General features: G+C 43.0%; 1 protein-coding gene across 3 annotated transcripts in view; it reads left to right on the top strand.

Annotated features, from left to right (window-relative positions):
• The window catches only part of LOC139376470 (dynamin binding protein), a 113,353-nt gene extending 90,288 nt beyond the window's left edge, over positions 1-23,065 (top strand). For all 3 annotated transcript variants that reach the window (XM_071119091.1, XM_071119092.1, XM_071119093.1), the window contains 13 exons: positions 1,544-1,743; positions 2,174-2,273; positions 3,335-3,482; positions 8,458-8,475; positions 16,228-16,427; positions 16,527-16,657; positions 16,885-16,989; positions 18,086-18,214; positions 18,350-18,682; positions 19,109-19,297; positions 19,403-19,601; positions 19,927-20,606; positions 20,841-23,065. In XM_071119091.1, coding sequence (XP_070975192.1) covers positions 1,544-1,743; positions 2,174-2,273; positions 3,335-3,482; positions 8,458-8,475; positions 16,228-16,427; positions 16,527-16,657; positions 16,885-16,989; positions 18,086-18,214; positions 18,350-18,682; positions 19,109-19,297; positions 19,403-19,601; positions 19,927-20,606; positions 20,841-21,026 — 2,618 coding nt within the window. In that variant the 3' untranslated portion in view covers positions 21,027-23,065. The remainder of the gene's footprint in view (positions 1-1,543; positions 1,744-2,173; positions 2,274-3,334; positions 3,483-8,457; positions 8,476-16,227; positions 16,428-16,526; positions 16,658-16,884; positions 16,990-18,085; positions 18,215-18,349; positions 18,683-19,108; positions 19,298-19,402; positions 19,602-19,926; positions 20,607-20,840) is intronic.
• Positions 23,066-23,691: the final 626 nt, after the last annotated feature.

A 23,691-nucleotide genomic window follows, 5' to 3' on the forward strand; every position in this document is an offset into this window, starting at 1 on the left:
TGTGTATTTAAACCCAATAATGGTTGAATTCAAGAAGTTTAAGCTGCCTATCAATCATTGTTTTTTAAACCAGTGGACAGCCAGTGAAAAACCCATAAAGTACAATTTAACATACATACATGGCCAACTATATAAACTTTAACATTGATTAATCCTGCAATAGACGGCGTTCAAATGGTAACATACATTTTTGTCTTCTAAAGCCTCTTAAGGGGAAAGTAATCTAAAAGCAACTGAATGTAATCAGATTACGTGACTGAGTTTGGGTTATCCAGAAGTTACATTACTGACTACAATTCTGGACAGGTAACTAGTAACTGTAAAGGATTACATTTAGAAAGTAACCTACCCAACCCTGGTAACCACTTCATATTTGGACACCCTCCTTGCCCTATTATTAATAATAGAAACAGTCCTGACCAAATACTGAACAAAAACGGGAAGGAGTTCTGTCGAGCCTTAGGCCTGTACAGGGTTTGGTGGCTTTGCTAATTTATAAACAACACTCTTCTAATGATTCAGCAACATTACACATTTGCTGTGGTGTAGTGACACAGGTTGACATTGTCTTCTCCTGAGACCCCCTCCTAGTAAAGAAAAAAACAAGTGTTATAGTCACATATACCGGAGGGGTGCAGTGAAATGTGTTGTTTGATAATGACTGTAATTATATTTTAATAGACACACACACACACCCAATGACCCTAATCTGATAATATATTCTACTTTTGGTATCAACCCTGGTCCTTTATCCTCTGTCCATGCTCCCCCCCACTCCTAAATTCCCAGTTTCCCTCTGTCCTATCCATACTCCACTCTCTCCTTTTTGCTTGATTGTATATCTTTGTTTATGCTTTCCATATTCCCAGATGTATTATTAATGCCTTTCTTCCTCCATCTCCCTCTTTCCTTTATCCATGTCCCTCCTCTTCCTTATGTTCTTCACTTTCATCTCTCTGTCTATGCTTCCACGCACTCTTTATGTCCTCTCGGTAGTTTCCATTCCCACATCCCTTCCTTTCCCACCTGTTAATTCCTGACTTTCTTTCTCCCTCTATCCCCACAGTCCTCTTTCCTCCTCTCCGTTCCCAAAACTGTCCTCCTTCCCATCCCTCGTCTCTCCGCTGTCCCACTGAGGCCTATATCTCACTAGCTGCTGTCATAGTCTATTGTGCCATTGACAAAGAGCTGAGTCCACTCCAGTCCATAGCCCATTCAGAAGGCTCAGCAGTGCGTGAAACGGGCTCTCCGTCCGTTCCCATGCACCACAGAGACCAGCCATTGACACCAGAGATCTAGATGAAAGTCTAGCCTGACATGTCTAAAGATAATGGGTCTTGTTCCAAAGTTGTTTATAACCAGGTAGTATAAATGCCTAATCAGAAGAGTGGAATAAATTGTATTTTTCTCCACTGCTCCTCAGGTGCTTAACGTTCACGGCAACTATGCTTGTTGACATGCTAACTTTCACATTCCATTCACTAACTATGAAATCTCTTTCTCTCTTTCCCCCCTCTCTATTTTCTCGCTTTTTTTCTTTCAGAGATGACCCTCCTGTCGACCCAGCCCAAGTGCCTGGAGTCAGCCCCGGTCTCTGCAGTGGTGGCCATCGAGGACCCCGAGCAGAGGATGCTGGAGAAAAGGCCAAAGGTCATAGAAGAGCTGCTGCAGACAGAGAAGGACTACATCAAGGACCTGCAGATGTGTGTCAAGGAGATTATCCAACCACTCCAACGCAAACAGGTACACACACTACTAGAACTAGTAGAAGAAGACAATTGACTACTTCAAAATGGACATGCCTCAATGGCGCTGCCTGTGCGTTCACAGTCGCCATAATGGGACAGATGCAACATTGCGTCCTCTATCATTCTTTATGGATTTTAATGGTCAGCTTCATAACAATAAATATTACACCCAAATGAAGAAGACATATGCCACTATTATAGACATTATAAGCTTTACAGAGCTTATGTATTGCACATCTAACTTATATACACACGCACCTACGCACACACTATTTTGTCATTCTAAAATGTTTACCCAACTGCCCAGAGACAACATATAAAAACAAATACATCTTGCAGGGTTGTTGATTCATGTGCATTGTCTATGTAAGAAAAAATATTTAAAAAGTTCAGTAAATATTTCTGTACCTCTGCTCATCCTAAAGGTGCAGAACATTGACTATGACGGTCTCTTTGGCAACATCAACTCTGTGATCGACCTCTCGCGTCGTCTCTTCAAGACCCTCCAGGACACTGACTCCATTGGTAATGCCAACCCTTTTTATTTGAAAACGTAATGACTTGAAAGATGTGCCTCCCACTAAGTCTGACTGAGACCCAACTCAAAGTCCTCTGGACTGTTTTGGCACATCGATAATAATATGTGCTTTAACTGGTTGGTTGTTCCTCACTCAAACAGCCACATGTACAGCCACACACAGCCCTGAGCGCTGCTCCCTTCCATGACAACTGTTGTATTTTCAACAACAATGAGAGGTCTCAATCCCTCAGGGAAAAAATAATATTTGAGAGAACCAATTAAAAATCTCAAGGCGAATATTGCATCAACAAATGGACTCCTTTCCAGACCAGTGTGTCACAGCTCTCTCTCGCTGTGTACCTCGTGGGTCACGTCAGCCAGGCTTCCTCCCACTATGGCCATCACACACTTGACTTTGGGAGATGCGGTTTGGTGGGACATGGTAGACTTAAAGAAATAATCTAGACAAAAGTCCCAAACCAGTTTTCCATGACTTTCTTTAAAGGATAAGTTCATATTTGTTTAACCAAATCTCTATGTTTGATGTAAATGGCATGTTATAGAAGAGTCCAGACATGTTTTTGGCGATTTCACTTGGTTTTGAGAAACTTAATTATGCTCATTCTGCAGTGCAGTATATTCCATTGTGTTGGACTCGAGCGATACTTCTCTGTGTAACCAACGCATGGACACATGGTAAAGTATCACTCGAGTCCAACAAAATGGGATATAACTTTGCAGAAAAAGTTTAGAATTACACAATGTCATGTGTAAAACATCTAAAGACCTGCATCACTATACTGAGAGTGTTGCCGTTTCTAAAACAACGTATTTGGGTGTTATTGGAGCCTTTGTTCAGGTTTTAGCCGTGCCCTGGTAGTGCAGAATGAGCATGAGGGACTATATTGCTGGTTGGGGTAAAATTCTCAAAACCAAGTGACTCTTCTCTAACATGCTATTTACATAAAACATTTAGATTTGGTTAAAAAATATGAACTTTACCTTTAAGAATTGATAAATGAGGAACAATAGAATGACAGTGATATTGCTCTGTTGCATTTCCCAGGAAAAGTGTTCCTGGACTTTAAGGTAGAGCTCGAGGAGGTGTACAAGATCTACTGTCAGAACCACGATGACGCCATTTCTCTCCTGGAAATGTACGAGAAGGACGAGAGCATCCAGAGACACGTGCTGGAGTGCCTGGAGAAACTCAGGTGACTACACACAAACAGAGCAGATTTAAAGCCTGAGAGAGAGACCACAGTCCCGTCCAGAAGCCCATACCACCATGGGCAGATCTGAAAGAATTGGATAAGTGTAAGCAATATGGCAAAATTTCCACCTGAGGGAAATTTAGAGGTACTAACACATTGCTTGAACCAATCCGACTATTTCAGATCTACATAGGTGTCTAAGGGGTAGAAGTTATTGTTTTTTGGGACAAGGCCAATAAGTGCTATCAGGTCAATTCCATTTTAATGCAATGCATTTGGCAGATAAATAGTCATTCAAATTAAGGTTTTTAAACTACAATTTTAAATTAGGAATATTTTATTTTATTTCATTGTAATTTCAGTTAACTTCCTGATTTCACTGGAATGAATGACATTGACTCCAACCCTGCTCTCAACAATGTATAGTGCCTTTTTTTTCCCCTCTCCTCTTTTTCAAAATGCTGGATGCCACCAGTATTCACATAAATGTAGAAGAAGAAAAGGAGACGAGGAAGAAACTTCAGATTGTTGAGAAATACCCCATGGTTGCGTCACAATTCTTAACTCTTACGTAACCTCAACCCATCCTTTCTTTGCTTTGGATTGAAACCAGTTTTTTAGTTTACCAGCAACCATGAATGAACGGACACAAGGAAAGGGAGTTATATTCAAAAGAGAATTGGGACATACTAAAACAAAGCCTTGTTTAATGAGACATTGTACCATTATGTACTATTGCATGTGAATTGATAGAGAAACCTTACTCACCCTTCTGCAACGAGTGGCGTGTTTGTGTGTGAGCCTGTCTACTTGTGACAACATCTAGAAAATAATTCTACATTGACCAAATGGATGCACCATGTTGTTGAAAATGGATTGTAATGGAAACCGTATTGTTGTCATAGAAATCTCACCTCATTGAGGTTGAGAGATGGAATACTTTGTACTGGGTTTTTAGACTTATGGAATAGTATAGCCTGATCACATTCTCTTTGTACTGGGATTTTAGACTTATGGAATAGTATAGCCTGATCACATTCTCTTTGTACTGGGTTTTTAGACTTATGGGATAGTATAGCCTGATCACATTCTCTTTGTACTGGGATTTTAGACTTAGACTGGATAGGCTATGAACAGAATATTAACAGCACTAGGTACTCAGCGCAGCGCAGTCTGGACTGTGGGGGAAGCAAGCGATAAATGTGGGCAAACAGGCAGGCTCCGCTCTGCTCTGGCTCCGCCTCCGATCATACTCATTGAACAAGCGACTCTTGCTTCCCCGTAACCAGTCACCAGCCTACTATTTAGCTATCCTTTGCCTGGTTAAGAAACACAAAGCTGCTTTACAAAATTAAAAACAGTACTATTGAGTTGAATAGTAAAACAACAGTCTAGCTATGTTGTGTCTCTCCCACTTGAGTATAGTTTATATAGTCTATAGTTTATATAGTCTACCCTCCCACTTTCACCCCTGCTTCCCAATTTCTGACAATTCGCCCCCTTTAGTTCACACTCTGCAATAAAAACCTAATCAAATATCAGTGGGCGTTTTACAAAAAAACTGCTGAATGCCTGTTACAATAATTGCAAATATAAGACTAGCCAAATTGACAGGAGCAATAGCCAATTCTGTCTGGAGACCATTCATTCACTACTGAACTTAATATTATATAAAATATGTGTGTGAGCCTGTGTATGAAGGACTTATTATTGCATATTACAAGCAATGATGACCATTGGGCAATCGGAGGAAAATCTTTGCATATCTTTAATGTAGCTAGATTCTCGCCTCTATTGATTGAGCTCGGATTTGGTCAAATCCAAATTTTTTGTCTGCCTAGCAACTAGTAATGCCTTGATTTAAATGAGTCTGAGTAGAGTGGAGCTACTTTGCCATGCTTCCATACTTTGAACTCATCTCGAGCATAGGCATCGAGATCATTTGGCCTTATACCCCTAAGCACACTCACGCACAAACACTATGTATGAGTAGTCCAATGCATGGGATGTCCTTTCTGTCCCAGTACATTGTAATCATGTGGAGTTTGAAAAATGTGCCCTGCCTAGTTTCACCTCTCCAGTCTTGTTTCACCCAGTCTTTCATCAGAGACTAGGGCTAACACCGTTTTGTTTATCCACTAGTGTGCTGGTGTGGGCCATGTTTGAAGAAAGATACTATGATTCATTTAAAAAGAAGGGCCTGGGCAACGGCGTTCTGTGTTCAACTTGGCTCAACTTTCTTCACAATTGCCTAGAATACATGTCGTAAGTAAGCTTGATGTACGAGTACACACCCTGAAAAGAGGGCCTACCTAGGGCTGTGACCATATTACCGCCACACCGGCAGTCATGAGTCATGACCGCAGTCAAATTCCATGTGACCGTTGAGTCATGTTAATCTCCTTTTATGCACTCTGGACATGCGTTGATAGTGCCTGACCATCAGGTCGCGAATGGCCTCGTACTCAGGGCTCTATTGTCCCTCCATCAGGTCCTAATGGCCTCGTACTCAGGGCTTTATTGTCCCTCATCAGGTCGCGAATGGCCTCGTACTCAGGGCTCTATTGTCCCTCCATCAGGTCCTAATACCCTCGTACTCAAGGCTCTATTGTCGCTCCATCAGGTCGCTAATGGCCTCGTACTCAGGGCTCTATTGTCGCTCCATCAGGTCCTAATACCCTCGTACTCAGGGCTCTATTGTCGCTCCATCAGGTTGCTAATGGCCTCGTACTCAGGGCTCTATTGTCGCTCCATCAGGTCGCTAATGGCCTCGTACTCAGGGCTCTATTGTCCCTCCATCAGGTCGCGAATGGTCTCGTACTCAGGGCTCTATTGTCCCTCCATCAGGTCGCGAATGGCCTCGTACTCAGGGCTCTATTGTCCCTCCATCAGGTCCTAATGGCCTCGTACTCAGGGCTCTATTGTCCCTCCATCAGGTCGCTAATGGCCTCATACTCAGGGCTCTATTGTCCCTCCATCAGGTCGCGAATGGCCTCGTACTCAGGGCTCTATTGTCCCTCCATCAGGTCGCGAATGGCCTCGTACTCAGGGCTCTACTGTCCCTCTAACCATTCTGACATCAAAGCAAATGCAGTCAAACATCAAACACTTATCACCAAAACAGTATCTACATGTTTTGACCTCACTAACCACGTTTCTATCCAACCATTTAATGCGGATGAATTACCTGATGCATCAACAAAGTGACGACCGGGCTGATGGAAACATGAAATGCCGGGACCGTTTTATACATGGTCCCGGCAGACAATCTTTCTATTCAACATGGTAGGATGTTTTTGTGTCTGTAACATTAATTACGTGAGAAATGGTGACGGAAACGCCTTAATATTGATATAATAACCATCATATCGACGTAAACTTGGAGTCAGACAATGACATGCTGTGTGGTCCTCTCACTACGACTTGGCAAACCGTACAGTTTATTAGGCTACAAATTAAATAAATTGTGTTGAACTTCACAGGTTGGTGAATGTGCAGCGTGATGAGCTTGATGCTCCTTTCCAATAAATATCAAGGGTCTTATTCTGGTGACATGATGATCAATGCTTGGCTGCCTTTTGACAAATACAAATCATATCGCTCTTTTGTCCATAATAATCTCATCGTGTAGGTAGCTTACCTGCACTGTATTTGCAAGCTGTTGGCTAGAGCGCATGTGCCAAGACCAGAGTGGGCACGTTTGCCCTATAACGCAACAGTTTTTGTGACAAAAACACCAATAAAGTTGAAAATGCAATGGAAACCCATTTAACTTGTATTTTTAATTTGGTGCATGGGAATTTAACAGTAAAAGTCATCACACACAGGCTTTTATCCACAAAAAGTAAGTTTGATGGAAGCATCTCTGGAGAGAATGTGCATATTGTTTTATGCAAAAACTATATATATTAGCATGAAAATATATCGCAAATTAGATGGAAACCTAGCTACTGTGATGATCAGTTTGAAGAAAGAAGTTCAAGAATAGGTTGAAACTGAGTGGAAAACATAGTCGTTGTGGATGCTGATTCTAAGCCAAACACAACTAAATGGACAGCGCTTCAAAGGTGATTATTCATTCGGCAACACGTTTTACTTGACACCCAGTGGCATAACACATTATGGCAACGGTCATAATGTCGTGGAAATTCTTCCACAGGGACACTCAAAGTCAATCTTAAATGAATCATTCTTTATTTGTTAGCGCACTTGTTGGTTGGAAAGGATGCAGTGCCTTAGACAGCTGTGCAACTCTGTGTACAACAACTTGTGCTACAACAACAGCCGTTGCTATAGCATTGGACAGTTTATTAACTCTAACTTGGATTCATGGATTTCTGCAGTTGAACTACGAACTTTAAAGCTCTTAAAATTAGCACTCCAGGGTGAAGTTTCCTCTTGGTACAGATCTAGGAACAGCTCTCCTTCCCCCAATCCTAACCTTAACCATTGGTGAAGGAAATGGAAAACTGACCCAATATCAGCATGTAGGGGCAACTTTACCCTACACCCAAAGTTGGCACTACAGTATATGTTACAAGGGTATGCAAGGCTATATTAGAAAAGTGTATCCTCACATAATTGAGTGTAGCATCGAAATTGACATTTAATGTAGTGTATTTTAAGATTTAAGTGGATTTGACAAACTGCAGGTTGTATGACCTCTGTACGGTTTACTGCTGTGTTTCCTAAGGTTGTTTGTGTGATCCTCCCAAAGCCTGGAATGTAGCTGTGGTCTTTGAGATGAACAAAATCAACTTTCCTATCACATCTTAGTGCTAATAAACTCTGAACTGCTAGACAATAGCAGTGACTCTCTGTAAGGGAAACACCTGATTACTGGACAGGAAGGTATATGTCAAAGACCCAGGCCGTATGCTCTTTAGCCAAGCTTTATAATGTCTTCTGTATGTGTTCTTGTCTCACTCTCACTCTCCCCATCCCTCTGCTTCTCCCACCCTCTTCCCCATCCCAGGGCGGTGTATCGCGACTGGTAAGTCTCCCTAAAGAGTGTTGCTATGATATCTGCATGAGAAACCGCCGGACTGCATGACTGTGGCTCACTAACCCCAAAATAAGCTTTGTCTACATGTGTTTTCTCCTTTAATAGTTTTAAAGCTGGTGTGTGTGTGCTGAACATGTTTATATTACTTAGATGCACTTGATTTAAAGTGCCTTCAGAAGGTGTTCATACCCCTTGTTACAGCCTGAAATCAAAATGGAATAAATATAGATTTTTTCCTCACCCATCTACACACAATACCCTATAATGACAGTCAAAACATGTTTTTATAAATGTTTTCAAATTTAGAGAAAATTAAATACAGATATATAGAGGGGAGAACAAGTATTTGATACACTGCTGATTTTGCAGGTTTTACTACTTACAAAGCATGTAGAGGTCTGTCATTTGTATCATAGGTACACTTCAACTGTGAGAGACAGAATCTAAAACAAAAATCCAGAAAATTACATTGTATGATTTTTAAGTAATTAATTTGCATTTTATTGCATGACAATCCATCAGGCCACTATGAGGTCTACCTGTGTTGATTCTAAGCTTCCTGGAGCAACCAGAAGTGGTTTAATTTACCCTAAAGGTGTTTTGATATACCCAACCTGCAGTTTGTGAAACACACCGCATTCAACCCTGTGTAAATCAGTCGTTTCTTAACGTAAAGACTTAAAACGCAGGATTCCGTAAGAGCCTACCCCAAGGAGGCTATTTGTTCACTTTCAGCTTCCTGTGTCAACTGGAAGTGCCCCTATGGAGACCACTATGGACTCTTTCAACACTCTAGAGATTGTTTTATACCCTTCCCCAGATATATGCCCCATCAGAATTCTATCTCGGAGCTCTACGGACAGTTCCTTGGACTACATGGTATAGTGTCTGCTCTGACATGCACTGTCAACTGTTGGACCTTATATAGACAGGTTAATTTTTCCTAAATCATGTCCAAACAATTGAATTGGCCACAAGTGGACTCCAATCAAGTTGTAGTGACATCTCAAGGATGATCCAAGAAAATGGGGATGCACCTGAGCTCAATTCATAACAAAGGGTTAATATATATAAATGAGATATTTCTGTATTTCATTTATATTTTTTGATTTTTTTTAACTTTGTCATTATTGGGTATTGTGTGTGAGAAATAAATAAATGTAATACATTTTAATTCAGGCTGTAACAAAGAAAAATGTGGAATAAATTAAGGGGTATTAATACTTTCTGAAGGCACTTGTAGCTTGCCTCGGGTCTAGGGGGGCAGGGTTTGCAAATATGATACTATTCCATTAGTTCCATTGTATCGGGGGAGTTAAATCAAGCACACCTTAAGTATTTGAGAGAAAGCAAATACTATTTTGGCACAAGTCTGGAGCTCACACAATGTGCTGCTGTGTTTTATGCTCTGTGTGTGTATGTGCATCTGTGTTTACTGTTGTGACTGCCTTTGGTAAAGTGAAATGTTGACTTCTGTTTTGTGGGTCCAGTTTTCTAAGGGCCAACAAAGATTATTGTTGGTGACTGAACAGACGTAGTGGAGTACAGTAGTAATCCCTTCACCATTTACGTATGGACAATATTTTATTAACTGAAATAATCTACTTTAAGATATTCATCAGAAAAATTGCTTTTAAAGTTAATAATTTATTTATTATTTTTCTCCCCAATTTCGTGGTATCCAATTGTTAGTAGTTACTATCTTGTCTCATCGCTACAACTCCCGTACGGGCTCGGGAGAGACGAAGGTCGAAAGCCATGCGTCCTCCAAAACACCCCGGAAGCCAGTCGCACCAATGTGTCGGAGGAAACACTGTACCTGGCGACCTGGTTAGCGTGCACTGCGCCCAGCCCGCCACAGGAGTCACTAGTGCGCGATGAGACAAGGATATCCCTACCGGCCAAACCCTCCCTAACTCGGACGACGCTAGGCCAATTGAGACTCTCTGGCCGCCTGGAACCCAGACTCTCTGGTGGCACAGCTAGCAGTGCCCTAGACCACTGCGCCACCCGGGAGGCCCCCAGCTAATAATTTAACATTCAAAATATACAGATCTTCATTTGCTTTGCTGTAATTAGCTTTACATTTAGTATCTTACCTATAAATGAAATATCAATAATTGAATCCTGTGTAAGGTTGCCTAAGTAGCTTTTTCTCTTGGAATACATTAAAACTAAGCCAGTAAAGGTGGATGTTATATAGTTACTGGACACATGTTGAGTCCCTCCATTTCCACATGAGACTCATCATTCAAATATGTGCACTTTTGATGATAATGATTGAATGGCCAGCACATTCCTTACATTCACTATATATACAAAAGTATGTGGACACCGCTTCAAATTAGCCAATTTGGCTATTTCAGCTACACTCATTTCTGACCGGTGTGTAAAATTGAGCACACAGCCATGCAATTTCCATAGAAAAACATTGGCAGTAGCCTTACTGAAGAACTCATAGGATACCACCACTCATAGGATACCACCTTTCCAACAAGCCCTGCTAGAGCTGCCCGGTCAACTGTAAGGGCTGTTATTGTGGAATGTCTAGGAGCAACGATGGCTTAGCCGTGAAATTGTAGGCCACACAAGCTCATAGAACGGGAACGCCGGGTGCTGAAGCACCAAAAAATTGGTTGCACTACTACCACTACTACCACTACTCCTTGGTTGCAACACTACCACTACTACCACTACTCCTTGGTTGCAACACTACCACTACTACCACTACTCCTTGGTTGCAACACTACCACTACTACCACTACTCCTTTGTTAAAACACTACCACTACTACCACTACTCCTTGGTTGCAACACTACCACTACTACCACTACTCATTGGTTGCAACACTACCACTACTACCACTACTCCTTGGTTGCAACACTACCACTACTACCACTACTCCTTTGTTGAAACACTACCACTACTCCTTGGTTGCAACACTACCACTCCCGATCACTAGTTCCAAACGGCCTCTGGAAGCAACGTCAGCACAACAACTGTTTGTTGGATCGTCATGAAATGGGTGTCCATGGCCAAGCAGCCTCACGCACACAAGCCTTAGATCACTGTGCGCAATGCCAAGCGTCAGCTGGAGTGGTGTAAAGCTTGCCGCCATTGAACTCTGGAGCAGTGGAAATGCGTTCTCTGGAGTGATGAATTACGCTTCACCATCTGGCAGTCCGACGGACGAATCATCTGGGTTTGAAGGACACCAGAACACTACCTGTCCCAATGCATAGTGCCAACTGTAAAGTTAGGTGGAGGAGGAATAACGGTGTGGGGCTGTTTTTCATGGTTCTTGCTAGGCACCTTAGTTCCAGTGAAGGGAAATCTAAATGCTACAGCATACAATGAAATTGTAGCGATTCTGTGCTTCCAACTTTGTGGCAACAGTTTGGGGTAGGCCCTTTCCTGTTTCAGCATGACAATGCCTCTTAGCACAAAGCGGTTTGCTGAGATTGGTGTGGAAGAACTTGATTGGCTAGCACAGAGCCCTGACTTCAACCCCGTCGATCACCTTTGGGATGAATTGAAACGCAGACTGTGAGCCAGGCCTGTTCACCCAACATCAGTACCCGACCTCACTTATGCTCTTGTGGCTGAATGGAAGGAAATCCCCACAGCAATTTTTCAGCATCTAGTGGAAAGCCTTCCCAGAAGTGTGGAGGCTGTTGAAGCAGCAAATGGGGGAACAACTCCATATTAATGTCCATGATTTTGGAAGGAGATGTTCGACATGCAGGTGTCGACATACTTTTGGTCATATAGTGCATGTAGGGCCCTATAAAATCTGTGATGTGGAGAACGTGGAAGGAATCATGAAATCTAGACATTAAAAAGGAATTCAACAATATTCAAAAATGTATTGAACTTAGTAGGGAATCAACTAAATGTATTGAACTTAGTATGGAATCAACTAAATGTATTGAACTTAGTAGGGAATCACCTAAATGTATTGAACTTAGTAGGGAATCACCTAAATGTATTGAACTTAGTAGGGAATCAACTAAATGTATTGAACTTAGTAGGGAATCAACTAAATGTATTGAAAATGTATTAATTTGCAGAATGCATCAGTGATTGGTATTTCCTACAACTCTCTGAAGAGGCATTGAGAATTCCCCCTATCTGTGTATGTGTGGTGCGTGCATCTACAACTCTCTGAAGAGGCATTGAGAATTCCCCCTATCTGTGTATGTGCGGTGCATGCATCTACAACTCTCTGAAGAGGCATTGAGAATTCCCCCTATCTGTGTATGTGCGGTGCGTGCATCTACAACTCTCTGAAGAGGCATTGAGAATTCCCCCTATCTGTGTATGTGCGGTGCGTGCATCTACAACTCTCTGAAGAGGCATTGAGAATTCCCCCTATCTGTGTATGTGCGGTGCGTACATCTACAACTTTGTGTAGCATTTAGCGATGATGTTAATGAGAAGTCTTCTGGTAGATGGAAAGGCTTTCCCAAAAACCTTCCCAAAAATTACATGTTAACTACACTGAACAAACATATTAATGCAACATGTAAAGTGTTTCATGAGCTGAAATAAACGATCCCTGAAATTTTCCATATGCACAAAAAGCTAATTGATCTCATATTTTGTGCACACATTTGTTTACATCCCTGTTAGTGAGCATTTCTCCTTTGCCAAGATAATCCTTCCACCTGACAGGTGTGGCATATCAAGAAGCTGATTAAACATCATGATCATTACATAGGTGCACCTTGTGGTGGGGACAATAAAAGGCCACTCTAAAATGTGCAGTTTTGTCACACAACAGAATGCCACAGATGTTTCAAGTTTTGAGGGAGTGTGCAATTGGCATGCTGACTGCAGGAATGTCCACCAGAGTTGTTGCCAGAAAATGTAATGCTAATTTCTCTACCATAAGCTGCCTCCAATGTCGTTTTAGAGGATTTGTCTGTACATCTAACTGGCCTCACAACCACACACCACGTATGTGTATGGGGTCATGTGGGTGTACGGTTTGCTGATGTCAACGCTGTGAACAGAGTGCCCCAGGTGGGGTTATGTTATGGGCAGGCTCAAGCTATGGACAACGAACACAATTCATTTTATCAATGGCAATTTGAATGCACAGAGCTACCGTGACGAGATCCTGAGGCCCATTGTCGTGCCATTCATCCGCCGCCATCACCTCATGTTTCAGCATGATGATGCACGGCCCCATGTCACAAGGATCTGTACACAATTCCTGGAAGCTTCCATGGCATGCATAATCACCAGACATGTCACCCATTGAGCAAGTTTGGGATGCTCTGGATCGACGTGTAGGACAGCGTGTCCCAGTTCCCACCAATATCCAGCAACAAAAAACAAAGACATGTCACAAATTGAGTTCCTGCCCATGTCCAGTAACTTCTCACCCTCTTCAATGGCTGTGTGACAACATTCCACAGTCTTCCAGGCAACAATCACTGCATGAAGCTAATGGTGGTCACACCAGATACTGACTGGTTTTCTGATCCACACCCATAACTTTTTTTAAAAGTATCTGTGACCAACAGATGCATATCTGTGTTCCCAGTCATGTGAAATTCATAGGTTAGGGCCTAATTAATTGATTTAAATTGACTGATTTCCTTATATGAACTGTAACTCAGCAAAATCTTTCAAATTGTTGCATGTTGCGTTTATTTTTTTCAGTATACGAAGTAGCCTATTCTTACCTGGCAGAATGATACCCACTGGATTGATCCAAATAATTATGGTATTTGTTTTGCAAACTCTACCATCAAATGACTCTAAACTCTACAAAAACACAGCTAAACAAAATCTTGCTAGGAATTAAGGGGTAATCCAGAACTCAGAAGTGTTCTGCTGGTGTGGTTTGTTCTGGACTTAGAACATCACATTTAGGTTTTTTTTCTATTAAAAAAGTGAATTTTAGAGGGGAAAATGGACACCTGGGACATCATTAAGGAGAAAACTGAATTTGGGGAAAAAATACAAATAATTTTACAGGGCCCTACAGTACATATGCACTTGTAACTGGATCAATGGCACAAATGTGAGCGTGTGTTCAGTGTCATTGATGAAGGGCAGTGGTCACCAACCTTTTCTCAGTCAAGATCACTTCCGGAGTCTCAATGCAAGCCGATATCTACCACGCAGATTTTTTTTATCTATAGGCCCAATACGTCATCACTGCATATTGGCTAAGCTTGAATTGCCCTGCCGATGTTGTTCTTTTCAGACCATTTTGAAATGATATGTTTTTGTAAAGTTTGGTATATGATCACACTGGTAATATAAATGTTTTTGTATTACTTGTGAGGCACAGCTGAGTGAGCATAATGATTTCCTTTTTTCCTGGATCGATGGCCTGCATCTGAGGGTCAGACTGAGGAGAGGGAGAGAGCAGTGGTGAGGCTACCTCGAGAAAAGGGAAACAGTCTTCCAGCTGATGGCAAAACTCTAGTCGCATTGCATTATTGCTGCCTCACGCGCTAATTCATGTTGTTAGCTACCCCTATGAACAGAAATATTCCTCGATTATTTAAAAAAAAGACACAAGCCGCAAAATAATAACAATGCAAGCTTATGTAATTCATTGCAGATGCAGTGCTGTGTGAGTGGAAGTAGGGAGAAAGTGCATTTTATGGCTTATAAGTGTTGATAGTGCTGAATAGCGACTTAAACATAACATAAAAACAGCAGCTTTTCGCTGTATTCGTTGAGTCTCTAGTCATGATTTTAAATGTTTTGAAATCTCACAGTATCGACTTTGCTGTGCATTCGAGTCTTCCTTTTAGTCAGATGTTCAAGGAAACTGTGCAGACACGGTAATCTGAGCTATCTGATTGGCCAGTGTTAGGCCTATATTGTAGGTGCACTTGATTTGCTCTCTAGGCCTACCGGGTATCGTTGGGTTTTTTACATAAATGTTTGGTTGACTAGGAATACCTTGGAAATCGACCGGTTGGTGACCACTGATATAGGGCATCACTTGGCGAGGGACGTGTCAAGTGATGTCAGAGTTGGTGGGTGTAGCCAGCTTGGTTTGTGGTTGTGTCCCTTCCCGAAGTGACTGGTGGGTGTAGCCAGCTTGGTTTGTGGTTGTGTCCCTTCCCGAAGTGACTGGTGGGTGTAGCCAGCCTGGTTTGTGGTTGTGTCCCTTCCTGAAGTGACTGGTGGGTGTAGCCAGCCTGGTTTGTGGTTGTGTCCCTTCCTGAAGTGACTGGTGGGTGTAGCCAGCCTGGTTTGTGGTTGTGTCCCTTCCTGAAGTGACTGGTGGGTGTAGCCAGCTTGGTTTGTGGTTGTGTCCCTTCCCAAAGTGACTGGTGGGTGTAGCCAGCTTGGTTTGTGGTTGTGTCCCTTCCCAAAGTGACTGGTGGGTGTAGCCAGCTTGGTTTGTGGTTGTGTCCCTTCCCAAAGTGACTGGTGGGTGTAGCCAGCTTGGTTTGTGGTTGTGTCCCTTCCCAAAGTGACTGGTGGGTGTAGCCAGCTTGGTTTGTGGTTGTGTCCCTTCCCAAAGTGACTGGTGGGTGTAGCCAGCTTGGTTTGTGGTTGTGTCCCTTCCCAAAGTGACCGTTGGGTGTTCCAAAGCATCTCTTGCTCACATTCTAATTCTCTCTCTGTTTTGAATTTCAATCCTGTCCTTTCCCATTTCTCCTCACTCCTCCTTTACCTTCAAACTCTCTCTCTCTCTGTATTTCTCCATTCCCAATCCTCACCACCTTTCTCTCAATCTCCTTCCTATTATCCCCCGTCTCAGGGGGAAGACCAACTACATCAACCTGGGTTCATTCCTGATCAAGCCGGTGCAGAGGGTGATGCGGTACCCACTGCTACTAATGGAGCTGCTGAGTGCCACGCCCGAGTCTCACCACGACAGGCCCCTACTGGCCCAGGCACTGCTGTCCATCAAAGAGATCAATGTCAACATAAATGAATACAAGAGGAGGAAGGACCTGGGTATGAGCAAAAGCCTGTACACGCTGGTCCCCTTCCAAAACTTTAGTTTACTAGTGTATTTAGCAACAGTTTTTAACTCGTGTCCCCTTCTGTCCACAGTGCTCAAGTACAGGAAAGGGGACGAGGACACCCTCATTGACAAGATCTCCAAGCTGAGCATGCACTCAATCATTAAGAAGTCCAACCGCGTGAGCAGCCACCTCAAACATCTCACCGGGATCTCCCCCCAGGTATGGCTAAAGGTTGACCAAAGATGACCTCCATGGTCACATTACATTTGTCCATGACTACATTGATTGAGTGTAAAATAGAAGTGGCCGTAAGTCTCACTATGTCTGTCACATACATCTTTAAACATCTCTAAACTAGCGGCAGTCTTCCCTTTGCGCTCCTATTTGAATTTGGACTGGTGATGAAATCTGTAGTTGCTGATGATTCTCCACCCCCTTTTCTTCAGATCAAAGATGAGGCGTTTGATGAGGCAGAGAAGAGGTTCCGACTCCAGGAGAGACTCATCAAGTCCTTCATCAGGGACATCTCTCTGTACCTGCAGCATATTCGGGTAAATAGTAATATCCTACTACATACAGTCACACTATAGTATGTAGAATCACACTTCAAATGCATTCATTCACATACAAGTGAGTTGGTCATTCAAATACAAGCATTCAGAATGAATGCAAGCAGAAGACTGGGCTCCCGAGTGGCACAGTGGTCTAAATCACTGCATCATAGCAGCGGCTGTTGTCGTAGCACAAGTTGTAGTACACCTGAGTTGCACAGTGGTCTAAATCACTGCATCATAGCAACGGCTGTTGTCGTAGCACAAGTTGTAGTACACCTGAGTGGCACAGTGGTCTAAATCACTGCATCATAGCAACGGCTGTTGTCGTAGCACAAGTTGTAGTACACCTGAGTGGCACAGTGGTCTAAATCACTGTATCATAGCAGCGGCTGTTGTCGTAGCACAAGTTGTAGTACACCTGAGTTGCACAGTGGTCTAAATCACTGCATCATAGCAACGGCTGTTGTCGTAGCACAAGTTGTAGTACACCTGAGTGGCACAGTGGTCTAAATCACTGCATCATAGCAACGGCTGTTGTTGTAGCACAAGTTGTAGTACACCTGAGTTGCACAGCGGTCTAAGGCACTGCATCTCAGAGCAAGAGGCGTCACTAAGGTCCCTGGTTCGAATCTAGGCTGTATCACATCCGGCCGTGATTGGGAGTCCCATAGGGCGGTGCACAATTGACCCAGCATTGTCCTGGTTTGGCCTGGGTAGGCCGTCATTGTAAATAAGAATTTGTTCTTGACTGACGTGCCTAATTAAATAAAGGTTAAGTGAATAAAATAAAGATATGTGCATGTCAAAAAGCACATATAATGAATGGTATGCACTATTGCTAATGTTCAATCACTATCAGCGATACCCACCTAGACTGTTTCTACTGCACTGTAAACTTGCTCCAAAATGGACTTTTGACCAGGGATTTCTTCCTTCGGGCATACAACTGAAAACCATTTTTAAAAAGTCCCTTTTTGCCTCAGTCCATTTTCTTCCAATTGGTGCCTAATGAACACGACCCAGATCAATCACTCTTCTTCTATCATGTCATCGGCTGGCCCATGTGTTGACTGGCGTGTGTGTTGTCCAATAGGAATCGGCCTCAGTGAAGGTGCTGGCTGCTATCAGTTTCTGTGACATCTACACAGACCGGAGCCAGCTGGACCCTGAACGATTCCAGAGAGCCCACCGTTCCATTAGCGACAAGCAGTTCCCCCACTTTGTGAGTGTTGACATCCAATTTTGTTCTAATCATAAGACCATTATGAAGCATGTCCCTATATAGAAAACAAACTAAAACGTTCTTCCCTTTCCCGTTTGTGTGTGTGTGTACGCGTGCGTGTATGTGTGTAAGCAGAAGGAGCGAGCGGAAGCCTTAGTCATCTTCCCTCTCACCCAGCTTCTGCTCATGTTTGCCGGGCCCCACAAGCTCATTCAGAAGCGCTTTGACAAGCTGCTGGACTACGACAACTGCAAGGAGCGTGCTGAGCGCCTCAAAGACCGCCGCGTCCAGGACGAGCTGCAGGCGGCACGCAACAACTACGAGGCGCTCAATGCCCAGCTGTTGGACGAGCTGCCCAAGTTTCATCGTGCCGCTGAAGACCTGTTTACTGGCTGTGTGAGAGCCTTTGCACAGGCGCAGAGAGATTTTACCAAGCTAACGCTAGGGCAGCTGCAGCCTTTGCTACAGGTAAGTGTGTGTGTGTGTGTGTGCGTGCGTGCGTGCGTGCGTGCGTGTGTGTGTGTGTGCTAGAGGGTGACATTATGTTGGGACCTGAATCCTGCATGCCATATGGGGATTATTCTAAATCAAATTCAGGACAGGACATGTTGGACACCACAGGCATGGACAATACAGGAATTATTACAATATATCTTTTTTGTATTCTTGATATTCAGAATTCAACTTTTGAGTGCAGAGTGCTAGAGGTATTATACTATTACAGTATCTTTGCGTTATTGGCATAATTGATCTAGCTCCCAGCTGAGTGAATGGCATCTGCATGAGACCACATTCATTTCTAGTTAATGTCTTACTGGCACACAAGGGTTACTGCTGGCTTTAGTAACTAGTGTCTATTGCTTTTTTCTCTCTCTTGATTCTCTCTTGCTTCAGTTATCATGCATTGGGGGCAATGAGGGGAACCTGATATCATTGTTCCAAGAGGAGTATGGTAGAGTCCTCCAGCTTCTACAGCGCTTCAGCTTCTGCCAAGAGAGCCTGCCACCCTCCACCTCCACACGCAAGCCTCTTGACAAGAAGACCCTGGAGAAACAGACCTCCAAGAAGCAGTTGCAGGGACCGGTGAGTGTTTCTGCTTACCTAGATGCCAGTTCCACTGGCATAATAATGATATATAATGATGTATTAATGGTGTTGAATGTCTGTTTCTCTCTCTTGATATCTTAGCCTAACTACATCCTGCAGACAGATGAGCAGAGAGCGGGACTGTTGGCCCGGTACAGCCCAGAGAAACTCTTCCAGGCGGAGAGGAACTTTAACGCGGCCCAGGAGTTGGACGTGTCCATATTAGTGGGAGACATGGTGGGCGTCATCAAACAACAGGACCCCATGGGCAGCAACAACCGCTGGCTCATCGATAACGGGGGTAGGTATGGGGTGCAACACAAGAAGCAGAGCTATTGAGATGGACAATATTGGTTGGGAAATAATGGGGCTGTAGGTACTCTACAAAATCATGTGGTGACAATAGATAGTTTTGCGTACTTATTTGATTGTACGTGCTTGTTCCGATCCCAAAACCCTTGACTGCAGACTGTAAAATAAAGTGTAACTTGCTATTTTTGTTTACACTGAAGTTGGTTGGTGGTAGTAGAACTCATTGATTAGTGTCGTATAGTGTGAAAATTAATGTGATTCTGCATTGGCATGATTGCTGATCAGTGATTAATTCATATTTTTTCTCTCTGCAGTCTCCAAGGGCTTTGTGTACAGCTCCTTCCTGAAACCCTACAACCAACGCAGGAGCCAATCGGATGTCTCCATTGAGAGCCAGTCCTCCAATGAGTCAGGCTATGGTGGCTCATCCCCTGTGTTCTCCCGCCAGAACAGTAACAGCACGCTGACCTTCAACCAGGAAACGTCAGCCGTCAGCTTCTCCACTGCTCCTCACACAAGCCACTCCTCACCCCGCCCCAACCTTGACCTAAACCAGGACCCCACCCTCTCCCGCAGAACCCACCACAGAGACACTCCCTCGCCAAACCGCAATCCTGTAGACTCCCCCAGAAATCCCTCCAATCACCGGGACCTGTTGGACCCAGCGCTCCGAAACTCCCCCAATCACAGAGACATTACAGACCCCACCTACCGACAGTCCTCTAATCACAGGGACTCGTTCGACTCAAGTAAAACAACAACAACCAATCACAAGGAGCTGTCTGACTCTTCGGAGACAGAATCTTGTTCTTCGCACAGAAACAACCGTTTGGGTCTATCTCAGAGATCTGGCCCAACTGAGGCGGCCCTCGGCTCGCACCAACGGAATGGAGACTTTGGTGGTCAGAGGAGGTCCCCATACTCAAGGGATGAGTTCATTGAACCAGAGGCGGAGCCCAAACCTGAGCTAGAGTCAGAGCTCGATGGGCATCAGGTATGACGGGCCTACAATAAGACTGCGAAATAAAGTCTGTTATTAGAGGAATGTAGATAAATCAGTCATTTGATAAATGGTTATGTTGTGTATTTATTATGTTGGAATAGGTTTTCAAGTATTCCTCCAAATATTATTGTTTGAAACCATCTTGAATGCAGTATTATGATTTTACATTATTCCTTTGTTCAGACATTGTTAACAGAAGACAATCTAATATTTTTTTCATTCTAGATTTACTATGCCATCTACTCATTCACTGCCCGCTGTGCTAACGAGCTGAGCATCTCGGCCAATCAGCGTGTCCGCATCCTGGAGTTCCAGGACATGAACGGCAACAGCGAGTGGTGGCTCGGTGAGGCGGGGGGCAGGCGAGGCTACATCCCCTCCAACTATATTCGCAAGTCTGAGTACACCTGAAAAATTCCCCTGGGGGAAGGTGCCTCCTAACCCCCAAAGTCAGAGCCCCCACACTAGAATGAGCTCACCCCGTGATAGCAGACTGCTCTCCAGACTCCAAACAACAACAAACACTTAAACAAACACTTAAACAAATGACCAAACCATCAACAGGATATCTGGTGCCTTAAAATTGAAGGGGATCTGTGGTTGAGGTTTTATTTGGGAGGGGGGGGGGGGGGGGGTGCTCTACCGTGCTGCTGATCCACTTCTTTGAAAGTTGTTAAATGACTATACTGTATTTATAGACTTTTTTCATTTTTGTTACTACTTGGGAGTGTCTCTTTTCTTTTCCCTCATATGCTGTGATACACTTGTGAGTTGCCCAGTCTCAGAACCAAATACACAGGGTCTATAGAGTTGGTTATATGTTAGATAACCTCATTGGGGAAGCTTATTGGGCTGTGAGTTAGGAATTTGAAGGGGTTTGGTTCAGACTTCAAAACTCAAATATCCTGAGGCCTAAACTCAGACAAGACTTCCAGTATAACATTTAAATTGTGTGTATGTAATTTAGAGCATTATCCTACAAAGTGAACAGTGAGACGAGGATGATAATGATTTTGTGCAGTATATAATCTACTTGTGAGACACTGGTGCTACATTCCAATTCTCTACCCTTCTCCCGAAGTGTGCACCCATTCACTCCCCCTCGTGGATTTAAAAGGAATGGACTGGTCTGAGGAATATGTTGGTGGAAACTCTCCAGCCGTGCTTGCACCAATCCAATGCTTTTAAATGAATGGGGGGTGAACGAGTGCACACTTCTGGAGAAGGGTAGAGAATCGGAACCCAGCCCAGGTTAAAAACCGCCGGTATTGTGAGTATGAAGTGGCCTTGAGAAGCAGGTTGGGTTTAGAGCAGTAGAGGCTGCTGAGGGGAGGATGAATCATAATGTCTGGAACGGAGCAAATGGAATGGCATCAAACACATGGAAACCATGTGTTTGATGTATTTGATACCATCCCACCTATTCCACTTCAGCCATTACCACGAGCCCGTCCACCCCAATTATGGTGCCACCAACCTCCTGTGGTTTAGAGCATTGAACACTATTGTGGGTTGATCAAAAGGTAATATCTACTGTAAGTGTAGATTCCAACCTAAAGCCCATAAAAAATGTAAATAATCACAAACATGCTCTTATTTAAATTTCAAAAATCAAAAGAACAAACGAGGATTGCAAGCACTCCTTTAAAATGATCTGTTTGTAGTTTGAATCTGAATGCAATGGTTCTGTAGCTCCATTCAACTGGGTTTGACAGAGTGTTTAAAAGCTGAGGGTGATGAAAGGTTTTCCTATAGTGAGGGTGGGAGTTTAACCAATAGGGACAAAGACGATCTGTCTCTGATTGGTCTCTCGCTCTCCTCATACATATACGGTACCAGTCAAACGTTTGTTCACACCAACTCATTCAAGGGTTTTTCTTTATTTTAACATTTTCTTCATTGTAGAATAATAGTGAATACATCAAAACTATGAAATAACACATATGGAATCATGTAGTAACCAAAAAAGTGTTAAATAAATCAAAATATATTTTATATTTGAGATTCTTCAAAGTAGCCACCCTTTGCCTTCATGACAGCTTTGCACACTCTTGGTATTCTCTCAACCAGATTCATTTTTAAAAGCACATTTGTGGAATTTCTTTCCTACTTAATGCGTTTGAGCCAATCAATTGTGACAAGATAGGGGTTGGTATACAGTAGATAGCCCTATTTGGTAAAATACCAAGTCCATATTATGGTAAGAACAGCTCAAATAAGCAAAGTCAAACTTTTTTGGTTACTACTTCATAGTTTTGATGTCTTCACTATTATTCTACACATGTAGAAAATAGTAAAAATAAAGAAAAACCCTTGAATGAGTAGGTGTGTCAACTTTTGACTGGTACTGTATATCATGCTGTATATTGAGAATGTATTACTTACTGCACTCCATTGTCAAGTGATGTTTTCATTTGAATAAAAAAGAAAATCAGCTTAGCTGAAAAATATCCCTTGAGCTCTGTGTTTTTACTTCATTGTTATGGGCTGCTTTGTTAAAGGCCCAGTGCAGTAAACATTAAGTTTACCTGTGGTTTTTGTCATTTTGTACAACAAGTGATGAAACAAACACTGTAAAAGTGTGAAAATGTTTTTGATCTGTGTTATTTCCTGATAAAGGGTGACGTTGTGCTGAAAGACGGCATACGCTCTAAAGTCCAGTCATGTCAGTCACATTACACCTCATTTTGTTCCAGCCAACTTGGCTCTTCATTAGTTAGGGTTAGGTTTAAAATCTAATCTTGTTCGCAGACACTTCCAGCCAACTTGGCTCTTCATTAGTTAGGGTTAGGTTTAAAATCTAATCTTGTTCGCAGACTCTTCCAGCCAACTTGGCTCTTCATTAGTTAGGGTTAGGTTTAAAATCTAATCTTGTTCGCAGACACTTCCAGCCAACTTGGCTCTTCATTAGTTAGGGTTAGGTTTAAAATCTAATCTTGTTCACAGACACTTCCAGCCAACTTGGCTCTTCATTAGTTAGGGTTAGGTTTAAAATCGAATCTTGTTCGCAGACACTTCCGGCCATCTTGGCTCTTCATTAGTTAGGGTTAGGTTTAAAATCTAATCTTGTTCGCAG

The sequence above is a fragment of the Oncorhynchus clarkii genome, chromosome 20 (genome assembly GCF_045791955.1).
Source record: "Oncorhynchus clarkii lewisi isolate Uvic-CL-2024 chromosome 20, UVic_Ocla_1.0, whole genome shotgun sequence".
Taxonomy (NCBI): Eukaryota; Metazoa; Chordata; class Actinopteri; order Salmoniformes; family Salmonidae; genus Oncorhynchus; species Oncorhynchus clarkii.